Genomic DNA, 13,191 nt, shown 5'->3' on the forward strand with positions numbered 1-13,191 from the left:
TACGCTTGCGGTTGTGCACTTCGACTGCACGTTGCACAAACCTGACCTCTTACCGACACATCTTCAGCTACCCACGGCACTGTCACCATGTCGTTCCTAGGTGGCGCAGAATGCTCAACCTCCGGCAACCCCCTCAGCCAGTTCCAGAAACACGTCCAAGATGACAACACTCTCCAAAGAGACAGACTGGTGCAGAGAGGGCCGAACGCTCTTGCTGGCGGCTTCAGGAGCGCCGGCGCAAGCACTCCACAGGATGAGGTGGGCAGACCCCGCGCTCCCGGAGTTGCACTTTGGGCTGACCGATATTATAGATGATGAACGGATTCCTGAACAAGGGACCCGGCCTTCAACAAGAGATCCCAATGCCGAACGGCGCGGTCCAACTAAATCCTGCGCAAGGCGTCCACCTCCGCGCGAACTCGACCTCCCCAACGTGGGCGAACGACTTCCAGAACCAGGCTGCTATGGAGTCCGCCTTCAATGCTCCTCCCGGCACACAATTCAGCCCCGAAGAATTCTCACGCTTCCGGCAGATGAACCAGCAGCCTTCGTCGGCCAGGGCGAGTCCGATGCCCAGCCAAATGGCGCAGCAACCGAGAATGGGAATGAACATGGGGATGAATATGGGTATGGGTTACAACAGCATGATGGGTCCATCCATGTTCCAGCCCATGTATCAGCAACCTATGCACCAGCAGCCGCAACAGGACGTTAAGGGCAAGGGAAAGCTGGTTGAGCTTGATGATAACAAATGGGAAGAGCAGTTTGCGCAAATGGAGTTGCAAGAGAAGGAAGACCAGGAGGCCAAGGCAGCCGAGCCAGAGCTTGACGAAATGGACAAAGCCATGCAATCAGAAACTGGTTTTGGTGACTTTGAGTCAATATGGAAGGGAATCGAGGCGGAGACAGCGGCGGCTAGAGGCATGGTTGACGACTCGACATTCGATAAGTTCGACAGCGAGGATTGGGGTCCTGATTTCACCGGTATGAGCAGCGACTGGGGCCGGCTGGGCGACCCGGTGGTGGAGAACTACCTTTTCGAGGAAGACAACTTCTTCAGCGAAGAGAAGAACGCCTTCGACGAGGGTGTTCGCATCATGCGTGAGGGTGGAAACCTGTCTCTTGCGGCGCTCGCCTTCGAGGCTGCGGTCCAGCAGAACCCAGAGCACACCGAGGCTTGGGTGTACCTCGGCTCAGCACAGGCGCAAAACGAAAAGGAGACAGCAGCTATTCGTGCTCTCGAACAGGCCCTCAAGTTAGACCCGAACAACTTGGCTGCTCTCATGGGCCTAGCTGTTTCTTACACCAACGAGGGCTATGACAGCACCGCCTACCGCACCCTCGAGAGGTGGCTGTCCGTCAAGTACCCCAACATTATCGCCCCGAAGGACCTCCATCCCATGGCTGAGATGGGCTTCACAGACCGTCAGCAACTGCATGACAAGGTTACTAGCCTTTTCATCAAGGCGGCACAGTTGAGCCCTGACGGCGAACATATGGATCCTGACGTGCAAGTCGGTCTCGGAGTACTCTTCTATGGTGCTGAGGAGTACGACAAGGCCGTTGACTGCTTCACCGCGGCTCTCCACTCTTCCGAACTCGGAACGTCGAACCAGCAAGAGCAACTGCACTTGCTCTGGAACCGCCTGGGCGCCACGCTCGCTAACTCCGGCCGCTCCGAGGAGGCTATCGCGGCGTATGAGAAGGCGCTCAGCATCCACCCCAACTTCGTGCGTGCGAGGTACAATCTGGGTGTCAGCTGCATAAACATTGGCTGCCACGCTGAAGCTGCTTCCCACTTCCTTGCTGCGCTCAACATGCACAAGGCTATCGAGAAGAGTGGACGCAACATGGCTTACGAGATTCTTGGCGGCGGCGACGGTGCCCGCGGCGGCACCAACACTGCTGCCCTTGACGAGCAGATCGACCGCATGACGGCACAGAACCGGAGCACCACTCTGTACGACACGCTCCGCCGGGTATTCACTCAGATGGGCCGTCGGGATCTGGCCGACAAGACCGTTGCAGGTGTTGACCCTGAGATCTTCAGGGGGGAGTTTGACTTCTAATCCGTGGCATTCTTGTGTCAGGGTTGTATAGTAGTGAGGACCTGACGTTGGCCGCCTACAGCGCCATGTTGGTTTTGGACGAGAAGCGAATGAGAATACGCCTTACGAGTACCGGGTCGCCAAGTAGATATCTATCGCATAATTTCACAAGTACATAGTACTTGGGGTCGGGGAAGGACATTCATTGAAAAGTTTATGCCACTCGAGTACTTGTTCATCCTTTGGATGGCAACGTTTTTACATTGAATAAATGTGAGCATGTCATATGGTTGGTCAGCCAATTCCCTCCATACGGCGTTCGGAAAGCGTTCATCGTGCATAATGAGCCAGTCTTCCAGTGGTCATCTTTTGCAGCGAACCCTATTGGTGACCGTGGACGCAGAAAAGAGTGTCTTGTACATCCGGACGACGGTGCCCGTCCCCGACGGAGGCAGAGACGATTACCGGGCGGGCCGGGGGGACAAACCCGCCCACTGTAACTCAGCGAATGCCCGCTACGAAACAAAAACGTGCTCAAACTCACAACTATTGACTTGGCACCCAATCTGATGCTACCGCAAAACTGTCAATCTCTTGTGCCACGAAAAGCTCAGGACCAGAGTTGACTGTAGAAAAACTCTTCAAAACTTAAGCTTAGTTGAGTCCAACATCATACAGCTTCTCTAGCAAGCTCAGAGAAGCCACCATTTGGCCGCTCAGAAGGGTCGCGGTTGTACCCGAAGGATCACATCCCTGGGCAATCTCATCGAACGGAGTCCTCCTTATTTACAAGCGTCTTCATTCATATCCTCTCAAACCTTCACCATCAAAAACACGCTCAACAGAGTTTTCTTGTCGAGAATGGGCTTCATCCTTCAGACCGGCGTCTTGTTCGCCGTCATCCTCGCCGTGGGCCTGCAGCTCGTGTTGAAAGACCCCATCAAGCTAGGTCTCGGCCTGGGAAAGACGTTTCAGCCTCTATCTGACTTTCCATACTCGTGCCGTCGCATCGAGGACAACAGGCTGCAAGCATGCGAGGACATGTGGCTGTCGGAGGCAACGCGCACGCTGTTCCTGGCCTGCTCCGACTCCCTGGCCCGTCAGCAGTGGATGCCCAAGTAAGCCGACCCCCACCCCCGAGTGCAGCCCGCGCTGCCGGAGGCTGACTCCCGTCCCCAGCGGTCATCACTTCAACATCTCGGGCCGCTCCACCCGGGATGCTGTCGTCGCTTTAGACATCGACAAGCCCAAGGATGAGGGGTTCGAGTACCGCGCTCTTTCAACGCCCGGCTTCTCTGGTACCGCTGGCGATGGCTTGCTTCAACTCGTGGGTTTGACGGGTATTGATGCACCGGAGGACGGCAAGGTTGAGCTTCTCTTGGTCAACAACCGCCCTCCGGTAGATGCCGTCACGGGCGAGCTGCTCAAGGAGGCCAATGAAGGCGCCAATGCTACAATTGAGGTGTTTGAAATCGCCCCCGCGGCGACGGAGATGAAGCACATCCGAACCTTTGCCAATGCCAACATCTCCACGCCCAACAACATCGCCGCCCTCTCTAGCACTTCGTTTTACTTTACAAACGACAGTGGGGACAAGAAGAGGGGACTGGTGAGATAGCGGGTTGCCCGTCGGCTAGTGCACTACTAACATTCTCATTACAGGGATTCTTCCTGAGCGGTTTCTTTGGTCACGGCGATGTGTCCTACTGCTCTACCGAAGGATGCAAGCGCATATCGACGCACCACAGGATGCCCAACGGCCTGGTCCGCGGTCACGACGGGCTCATCTACGTGCCCAGCGCCATGGCCGGCGGCGTCCAGGTGTACAGGATCAACCCGGAGACGGACGGGCTCGTCAAAGTCGCCGACATCCCCGTGCCCTACGCCATCGACAACCTGTCCGTGGACGGCAAGGGGGACATCTACGCCGCGGTGTTTCCGCGCGGGATAGAGATTCTACAGGCCTCCGAGGACCCGCTGAACGCCAGGCCGAAGAGCGCGGCGGTGCGGATCCGCAAGGAGGCTGATGGCGAGTACGTGTGGGAGAAGGTGATTGAGGACGGCACGGGAGAGCTGCTTCCTGGGTCCACGACTGTGGTTCACGATGCGAATACCGGGAGGCTGTTCTTTGGCAGTAAGTGGACATGAATTTTCCCATTGTGAATTAAGGCTGACTAGTTTAGGTGTGACTTCGCCATTTATTGCTGTGTGTGAGCCAAAGCCTTGAGGTGTTGGGAGAGGTTTCATGTCTGTATTAGATTGGTCCAGTTCTTCTCACATCCCTTTATTGGAGTAAAATAACTGAATATAACACTCCTGTTCTAGAAGTACTACATGCCTTTCTGCTGGGAAAGGATATGTGGCTACGTGCAGAGGCACGCTGGGCAAAAGTGCAGGATTTACACATGTCGCCGGCAGAAGGCTCTCGATCGCAACATATGTATTTAGGTCGTGGCCGTGTGTCTTATGATCATCGGAAATTTTCTACCATTTCTGAATGAACGCGTGAAGTAAGGGCAAAGCTTGCCGAAGCACATCAGGATTCCCCAATCCAACCCTGAAATATCCCTTGAAATCTTCGTTACTGCCTTCGCTGAAGCACACGCCGCCCGGAACTAAGCAGATGCTCTCTTCCACTTGCAGCCTCTTGCAAAACTCCCCATCATCGACAGGTACTCTCGCTTGATCCAGGATCTGAATGAACGCCATGCCTGAGCCTTGTGGCTTCACCCAGCGAACACGTCCGCCGCTCTCCGCAATAAAATTATCAAGTAAACCAACGCTCTCTTGGCACAGAGAGATGTTGCGCTTCATCATGTTCGGCATCACCGCTGGATCCAATGCAAACGAGGCGACACTGTCGTCAAGCCGAGACACAGTGATGGTAGTGAAATCGCGTTTCGTAGTAATCTACTTCGTCAACTCTGGACTCCTCGTCACAATCCAGCCAAGTCGTATGCCGGGAATAGAGAAGGCTTTTGATAGGGAACCGCTGGCAATGGTGTTCGTATAGCCTAGATTGACAATTGAAGGAGGCTTGGGCGAAGTGAAGACTAGCGGGTTGAACACCTCGTCGCTAAAGACGACGATGGAATTTTCACAAGCGATCCTAACCACCTCCCGTAGAAAGCTCTCTTCAAGGACGGTTCCTGTGGGGTTGTTGGGACTACTGCAGATTGGACATTAGCTTGATTTGAGAGTCGTCCAACCCCGAACATGGACTTCTTACTTGAGAATAATTGCCTTCGTGTTGGGTCGGATCAACCCGGCGAGCTCTTTGGTGTTTGGTAGCCAGTTGTTGGACTCGTCCATTTTCCAAAGGCTGACATCGACGCTGCCGAACTCTGGTACCAGATAAAGCTGCCCATATGTTGGGTACTGACAGATCACATGGTCTCCGGAGCCACATATGGTATCCAATATTAGATAATTGGCCATAATGGAACCAGGAGTAATGATAACGTTGCTCGGATCTATCTTATCTTCGTTCGTAGAATGCAGTGCGGCAATTCGCTCCCGGAGCCGATGAGATCCCTCAAAAGGGCCATAGCTGAGCTCCAGATTATGGTCGAAGACTTCTAGTGCAGGGTCTGTCGAAAGTGACTTGAGATTGTTGATGGAGAGTGCTTGCGCATAAGAGCCTAGGAAAGCTGTGAGCCGACAAATTGCAAGACAACGTGACCTCCAGGTTGGAATTTCACCTTCTAAAGCGTATCGGTTGCCATCCTCATGCAGATTCTTAGCTTTGGCTGGTCATGAAGGGGCATATGACTTAACTCACACCGTAAAGGCGCACTGTTGAAAATAATCAGTAATCGAAAACAATTGAGTCTCGCTGAGAGAAAGACGAGAGACAACTTACTCCATTCATCAATCTTAAAGTCCCGTACGTTCTTCATGTTGATGTTTGTGAGCTGCTTGTGCTGGCCAAGTTGGCATTGGTGTCGACGAGGCAGTCTTATACTAGATTCGGAGTCACGATCTCGGAGTCTATCGAGGGCATGCGGTCTAAATGTCGAAGGACGTAAGCCGAGGCTAACCGCAATACGACGCCTAGAAAAGGGTTGGTTGTGTCAACAACCGAACCTGGGTATATCATGCATGTGGGAGGACCCATCCAAAGTAAGGACAATGGTTCCTTGTGGAACTTGATTTGAGGCAACATCATACAACCAGAATTGGAGTGAAGGCGTGTACAAAAGATGTGTAAGCGACACGGATCAATCAATTTATTGAGAGTCTTTGCTATGGTAGACTTCCACCTAACTTGCCAGACACTCTCAGATATTCTGCCGCTGTAGCGTTTCTGCAATACGGCGTCTGCGAATGTTTGCTTGGCGCCTCTTGAAGTCAATGAGCATGCTCCATCCCTTTGACAACCAAATGTGTGTTTTAGCTCCCCCAAGGTCGCCCCGATCTCGGAGCTCTAGCAACAAGTGGAATTCTCAAGGTCAAAGTCCCGTCCGTATGGAGACGCCAATCCTGCTAGCATTTGAGCCAAGATAATAGTCGTACATCTGTCAGAACCCCCCGCAAGTACTTCGCTAATTTTTCAGATGCCGGGATGTGTACCATGGCGAGACACTGATAATAACTCTAGAGAACAATCAGCCCATGAGAAGACGGCTGAAGTGATCGACAGAGCAAGAGAACGGAGCCGATGATCGAAACGCGTTACGAAGCTAAAGAAGGTTCCATTTCGTTGAACACTCAGTGTTCGCAAACATACACCGCATGTCAAGTACTCCCTACGGTCCCTACAACGCGCCTTACACGCCGTGCGTCATAACTTACAGCGGAGACTTCCCACACACGAAGGCGATTTTGGTGAGAAAGGAGTAGTCCAGTGTCGACCTTGGCTGCTCAGCTGCGGACACCTCCGCTTGCGCCCTGTCCTAGAAGGGTTCTCTGCCGGCTCGAGAAACTCGCTCTTACGCCTCTCTGGAGTTTGTTCTGATACAGAGGTGAATGCGTACACTGCATATAGATATAGAGAAGTTAGGAAGGAATTGGGAACCACGAAAGCTCTGACGTTGTTGCCTTTCCGCTTGTTCTGCCAAGACGTTACCGCTCAGCATCATGCCCATTCATGTGCCAGCCATCCTATGACTGATTGCATTGATTACTGAGCAACGAATTGAACACTTTGATAGCTTAGAGTATCACCACCTGAACCGCCACCCGGTTGAAGCACCGCAGTGCTTGTGAGAAGTAATTAGGGGGGGTATGGCACAGCCGGAAGAATGAAGTCACTCACTTATGCAATTCACCTTATCCACTGCTCCACAGTTAGAAGAACAGTATCAATACAGTCATATCGATTTACTGATGAGCCATGTAAACCTGAAAAAACTGATATCGACAGCTTTAAGCAAATGAACCGAGTTGTCTTCAACAGCCGTCGGTTTGCAGATTCTGAAATTCCAGTCTCAGGAACGTCTCCAAACTCGTCCGGGTTTGTGTTGGCGTTTTGTCTCCAGTCCTATTGGCGCCTTCGGTCTGTCAAGACTCAACCATGCACTCACTCATCAGAATTTCTCGCAATGGCATTGTCGACTCTCAAACACTTGAAATCGATTCATATGCGGATTCCAACGAGAAGGGGTCGTTCTAGAAGTTACTTATCAATGTAGCACAAGAGAATGAACCCCATCTATGGCCTGAAGCCTTGCTTTTGGACACTTTGCCCATGGCATATTCACGCGCCTCACGTCTCTTACTTCACAATTTTATCACTTTCTTTAAGTAACCTATTCAACAATCAACGATCTCTACTTCGGGTCCGCCGTCTATATGTGCGTGTTGAAACCATCTGACGTCCGAAATTAGCTTGGTATGACGACCGCGCGATAGACTCATCGCGGTGCTGGACCGGTTAGATGCGCGACTCCAATTGAAAGACATCGTTGAGGCTCTCACAGAACAGCTTGCCAAGCTTGTGACTGGTTATCTAGGACGTCCTGCCTGAGGCGATGATTGGCCTGGAGATATATGTACGTGCATCACTAGTTCGTAACCTGATCTTGGAGTCCACGTTTCTTGAGAGCCTGGATTGCTGCAGTCTATCTACCACCCGGCGATTGAGTTATAACAGAAGTACGACCGGTATGCCAGAACCAAAGCTCAATTAAACGATTGAAAAATGATGCACGAGTTCCCAAGTAGGTACGTTAACGAAACATGTCACTAACCAGTTGCGACTCGACAGGCCGATTACAGAAGCGGAAATGATGCAACTTGAAGCATGTGGCAGTCGGAGGTGGCCCCGTTTTCAGAGTGCCAACCACGTAGTCAGCAGCGCCAAGTCGCAGAGTCAAATTTACATGGAATTCGATACCACGTGGGAGACAGTGACCGAGACAACTGACTCTTGTATCTGCAGTGCTCCATCTTCCTGTCTGCAATATGGAAATTCGACCTCTGTGTAAAGGAAGCAATTGTCGTTCCAGAAGCTGAACATGGGAGAAATGGAATCATTCGCAATACCGTCCCATGTCTTCTCAGTCTTCCCGGGTACCGACCGACACCCCTAATAAGTGACACAGCATCTGAGTTGCCGTCCTGTCACAACTCGCAGGCTGCATCACATGCCAAAAAAAAGGAGCCCGCAGCAATCCAAGACCTTCCCCGGACGGGCATCCCTGGGGACGGATTAGCGCCATCTCAACCGTGCGTCATAGGGACCTGTGGGGGAGCCGGGGGGGCTGGTACTCCTGAAGCGACATCTCCAGCGCAAATCCACAGCGTGTCGTGCCGCAGCGCAGCGGCAGCGTGACTCGTCCAGAGCCGAAGCCATGGACATCCGAGGTACACCTGCCGCACCTGGGGTGTCCCAAGGTCCCAAAAGTCCGTCACTCCATCCCGTCCGTCTGCCGTAATTGACCACGTCCGCCGTGGCCTTTCTCTCTCCCCGAACAACCTTACACACCCTTCCCTTCGCATGCGCAATTTGACCGATTGATCTTTGCATTCTTTTTCTGTAATTGCAGCATTTTATCACTGAAGACCCATGCGCTGAGCGGAAGAGTGCCAACTCAAGAGCGACCGTTCGTCGTCGCAAACACCATCATCTCCCCACAGCGAGCTGCGATTTGCCGAGGCTAGCCAGGCCACCCCCGTTCTTGTTGCCAACATGTCGCTCGCCGCCCTCGATGGCCTCAAGGTACGATTGCGGATGCATCGTCGAATCAATTCTGCCTTCGCTCGGCCCCAAATGCTAACGCGCAACCCAGGCCGCGATCGAGCGCATCATCCTCGACCCCAAGTATCACGACATCCTCGCCGTCGTCAAAGGCGCCCGCAATGGCGCTGTCTACGGCACCAAAGTCCGCTTCCCCCACGCGCTTGTGTACGTCGCAGTCTCCGTTCCAGATCCGCAGCATTGTGAGCTTATCTAACATTCTTCCTTTGACAGAATGATCTTCCTCTTCCGCTCCGGAACGTACGTCTACCTCCCCGCATGTCTCTCCCCCCGAACCCATCGTTAACACCCTTCTCCCTCACAGCTTCCAACAAAAAGCAAGCCTTGTATTCAAAGCCACCCGAACCCACGCCCGCAACCTCGCAAAGTTCGCGACAATCTACAAGGGCACAATGTACCTCCTCAAGCACTACGGCCCGACCCCGGGCAAGGAGGGCCCCTACGACTCCTTCTTCGCGGGCCTGTTGGGCGGCTACCTCGTCTTCGGCGGCCGCTCCCCGCGCACCGGCAAGATCTCGAGCGTCAATCAGCAAATTGTCATCTACGTCTTCGCCCGCGTCGTCCTCGGCCTCGCCCGCCTCGCCGTCGCTCCCGGCAAGGGTCTCCCCGTCGTTAGCCGCGAGGACCTGTCCGCCAAGATCAGCTACTACGCCTGGCCCGTCTTCGCGAGCACCAGTTGGGCCATGGTCATGTACCTCTTCCGCCATCACCCGGCCGATCTGCAGCCCAGTCTGCGGAGCAGTATGAATTACATTTACGTACAGAGCAGCGAGTGGGACTCGCTCCGAAACTTCATCTGGCATAACAAATAGACGGACAGGCGCGTGTGAGATATACCACCACGATGAGATTTTGGATGCCTGCGATCATCTTTGGCGCTGTTCTGTATTATGAAGGCAAGGTTTGGCGTTTGGAGGAGGTCTTTTGGACGGTGGGCTTTCTACAGTCATGGGGGGAACGGATGTCCCTGCCCGCACATCGGAGGCAATGTTGTTCTATTTCTACAACTTCATGACGTGGCGTTATAGACCAGTCTTATCTACCATACACAATAACGAATTTGACTTGAATCGGCTTGCGCCAGACGCCCCGGTCTATCTATATATGCTTCCACCCGTTCTCCCACATGATCTGCATCTCGTTGATGAGACACATTTCCCCCGGCTCACTTCGCGGCAACTCACTCGGCGGCGTCTCATCAACCCACTGCCGCAACTTCTTCTCGACTGCCCACCGCTCCAACGTAAGCTGGATACCATTTCGCACCCTCAGATACCTATTCGCCCAGAATCCAACCACCGCAGCCCACGGCGTCGGGAACCGGTCCATCTTCGTCTGCTCAAACACCTTCTCGTTGTACCCCACGCGCACATTGGGGTTCAGCCATACCCCTCTCTCGCGACTGAGAGGGTTATCCGCATGGATCAAACAACACTCCGACCCCTCCAGATGCATCGCCGCAAGACTGTCCTCGACACCGCGGAACCGCAGTCCCTCGTCATAAAACGGCGCCGCGTCGAACACGACCATGCCATTCCAGCACGATTTCACCTCCACGGGCTCCATCGCCTGCGCAGACGCCCGCGCTCGCGAGCTATGAAACCACTGCCAGTACCATGACGCCGTCTTTAGGCCCGCGTCATCGCGCAGCGCAAAGGTGTCGTAGTAATACGGCCAGAGGATGAAGTCCATGGCGCACGCGGCGGCGTAGGCGCCCCCGCGGGTGCCCAGAAGCATGTGCACCTCGCGCGTCTCGAAGACGACGTCGTTGAGCCAGATGACCTTGTCAAACCTCCTGTCCTGCGAGGCGAGGAGCTCGGCCAGGGGCGCCATGGCGCGGTTGCGCTCGCGGGCGAGGTATGTGACGCGGCGCATGTCGAATTGGTTCTCGTGGGGGTTCCATGTCCATCCGGGCGGCGGCGGGCCGAAGCCGGAGGACGGCGGAGGCCGGTCGTGGATCTCGGCGAGCTGTTCTGGGGCTGTCTTGCCGAGGATGATGGTGTTTGAGACGCCCTTTGCGTTAAGCTGCTTCTGGAGGGAGGAGAGCCTGGCTTTGGTGTCGTCCTTGGAGCCGGACTCGACGGCGGAGAAGTGCACGCGGTCGGGGCCGAGGTAGTCGATGGGCTTGAGTACGTTGGAGGATATAGGATGGGCTAGGAGGGCCCCGTTATTCCGGTGGATGCTGGCGATGAAGAAAGTCTCATTGCCGGGGTGCCGGGAGGGGATGCTGGCCGGGTACTTGGTGACAGGGCGGTTGCGGATGATGAGATAGGCGTCTAGGTCGAGGAAGAGCAGATATATGTGGAGGAGGGAGGTCCGCTTCAGGCGGCGGATGGGGAGAAGCATGACATCTGGTGTGAGATGTTAAGATGGGATTCAGAGCAAAGCGAATTAGTGCACATTGAGGATAGTCATCTGTTTGCTTTTGTCCGAGGCAAATAGCATGTCCTGGTCTATTGGAAGCATCGATTTGAGTTCTAAGTGCCAGAACTCCAGGAAGATGCGAGGGACCGATACACTTGACAGACTATGAGGCTATCACGAGCCTCAGATGCAAGTCGCAGCAAGAAATGCCAAGCTCATTTCCTACCCGCAGCGGAATGTACCCCTGGCCAAGTGCGGAGTGCATTTCCGCGTCTGCAAGGAAGCGGGCCATGTTGGTGACGTACGTGCATCGTGGCGCACGTGGCTGACGCACCAAGTCCAGGAGATTGCCGACGCCACATCGGTATCTGAATGCCGAGAATCAGGGTGCGGCGGTGAAGATTTCGATTAGTCTACAGACCCGACCTGGCCTTGCATCTTCTTACGAATCAACCAACACTTTTTGTCTGCCCATTCAAACTTGCAATTTTTACGTACAGGAACCAAGCCTCGACCCCGGCAGCGGCGCCGTCTGACTACTTGAGCAGAGTTGGCATAAATCTCTGATCAGTGGCAGAACCCTGAATCGTCTCCACCAGGACGCTTGACAACGAACCAGATGGCAGCAAGCCCACGACAAGCCTCACATTTCCAGCTCTAGCTTCTCTAGCTTCGACGAGTTTCAAAGGGTTGGGCTTGTTCCCGGCCAAATCCCGAAGTCGGCATGCAACCTGCGTGTTTCTTCCTGTGAAAGTGGAGACACTCGACCGGGCCGTTGCATGCTCCCCTCGTGGCATTTCTCAGCACGTCAGAACTTTTCCCCGAGTTTAAAGTTGTTATCGCACTTTCAGCCTCTAGTAGCATGTAGGGCGTAACAGAAAACAGCTCATCTGTTGTTCGGTTTCCAGCACCAAGACCCTGGTCCCTTGATACTGGAGACGTCACTCCCGTCCCTCCAGAACACCAATTCTCCACCTCGGCCCCGTCCCGTTGCCTCGCAGTCTCTTTGACATCGTACTATCGGATTTCTAAGCAAGCTGCTGCCAACGTGGCTCGAGGTCCCCGTCCGCCTCGATGATTCGCTGCTTCGGAGTTTTCTTCCTCAGTCATCTCCAGCATGTTGCCAAGAACGTGTCCCCCTTTGCGGGGGCCGCAATCTTTTGCGTAGTCGAGTGACTTGGGTTCGTTCGAGAACGTTGCCTTTTGCCAGGAACCCGCGGTTTGCGCCTCATAACAGAACCAAACCGCTTATACGGACGGCCTCACTGAGCTGAGCGTCACGGACCACAGGTCTTCTGTCGGTTTCACCGCTCGGGGGATGGAGGGGCGGAAGGGGGCAGAAGAAAGAATGGGCCCTCTTCCCCCGAGAAGTCAAGAGAAAGTCTGGCCGGACCCGCTTCCCGAGTTGTCGCCGTGTGGTGTTCCATCACGGGCCCCCAAACATCCCAATTTCTAAGCTGCCCCTCCAGGGCAAGAGAAAACTTCTTCGCCCAATGGATCAACAAACTCATGCGGGCAGATCTGTGGTGGGGGCATGTTGCCGAGGATCTCTTGACGATGGTGGGACTCTCCAGATGC

General features: G+C 54.1%; 5 protein-coding genes across 5 annotated transcripts; 3 read left to right on the top strand and 2 right to left on the bottom strand.

Annotated features, from left to right (window-relative positions):
* Nucleotides 1-87: 87 nt before the first annotated feature.
* COL26b_004306 (uncharacterized protein) lies at nucleotides 88-2,069 on the top strand (the record flags this gene model as incomplete). Its single annotated transcript, XM_053177185.1, has 2 exons — nucleotides 88-258; nucleotides 312-2,069. 2 exons carry the CDS (start codon nucleotides 88-90, stop codon nucleotides 2,067-2,069), a joined length of 1,929 nt encoding a protein of 642 aa, XP_053038781.1.
* Nucleotides 2,070-2,909: 840 nt separating this feature from the next.
* On the top strand, nucleotides 2,910-4,196 carry COL26b_004307 (uncharacterized protein; the record flags this gene model as incomplete). Its single annotated transcript, XM_053177186.1, has 3 exons — nucleotides 2,910-3,166; nucleotides 3,228-3,657; nucleotides 3,711-4,196. 3 exons carry the CDS (start codon nucleotides 2,910-2,912, stop codon nucleotides 4,194-4,196), a joined length of 1,173 nt encoding a protein of 390 aa, XP_053038782.1.
* Nucleotides 4,197-5,273: 1,077 nt separating this feature from the next.
* COL26b_004308 (uncharacterized protein) lies at nucleotides 5,274-5,947 on the bottom strand (the record flags this gene model as incomplete). The annotated part of the gene is made up of 2 exons (XM_053177187.1): nucleotides 5,274-5,689; nucleotides 5,911-5,947. 2 exons carry the CDS (start codon nucleotides 5,945-5,947, stop codon nucleotides 5,274-5,276), a joined length of 453 nt encoding a protein of 150 aa, XP_053038783.1.
* A 3,233-nt stretch (nucleotides 5,948-9,180) lies between these two features.
* Nucleotides 9,181-10,061, top strand: COL26b_004309 (uncharacterized protein; the record flags this gene model as incomplete). The annotated part of the gene is made up of 4 exons (XM_053177188.1): nucleotides 9,181-9,210; nucleotides 9,281-9,396; nucleotides 9,463-9,489; nucleotides 9,554-10,061. 4 exons carry the CDS (start codon nucleotides 9,181-9,183, stop codon nucleotides 10,059-10,061), a joined length of 681 nt encoding a protein of 226 aa, XP_053038784.1.
* Nucleotides 10,062-10,347: 286 nt separating this feature from the next.
* COL26b_004310 (uncharacterized protein) lies at nucleotides 10,348-11,595 on the bottom strand (the record flags this gene model as incomplete). The annotated part of the gene is made up of 1 exon (XM_053177189.1): nucleotides 10,348-11,595. The coding sequence occupies one exon, from the start codon at nucleotides 11,593-11,595 to the stop codon at nucleotides 10,348-10,350; it is 1,248 nt and encodes a 415-aa protein (XP_053038785.1).
* Nucleotides 11,596-13,191: the final 1,596 nt, after the last annotated feature.

This window comes from Colletotrichum chrysophilum, assembly GCF_026319265.1.
Source record: "Colletotrichum chrysophilum strain AFK26 chromosome Unknown scaffold_26, whole genome shotgun sequence".
NCBI lineage: Eukaryota > Fungi > Ascomycota > Sordariomycetes > Glomerellales > Glomerellaceae > Colletotrichum > Colletotrichum chrysophilum.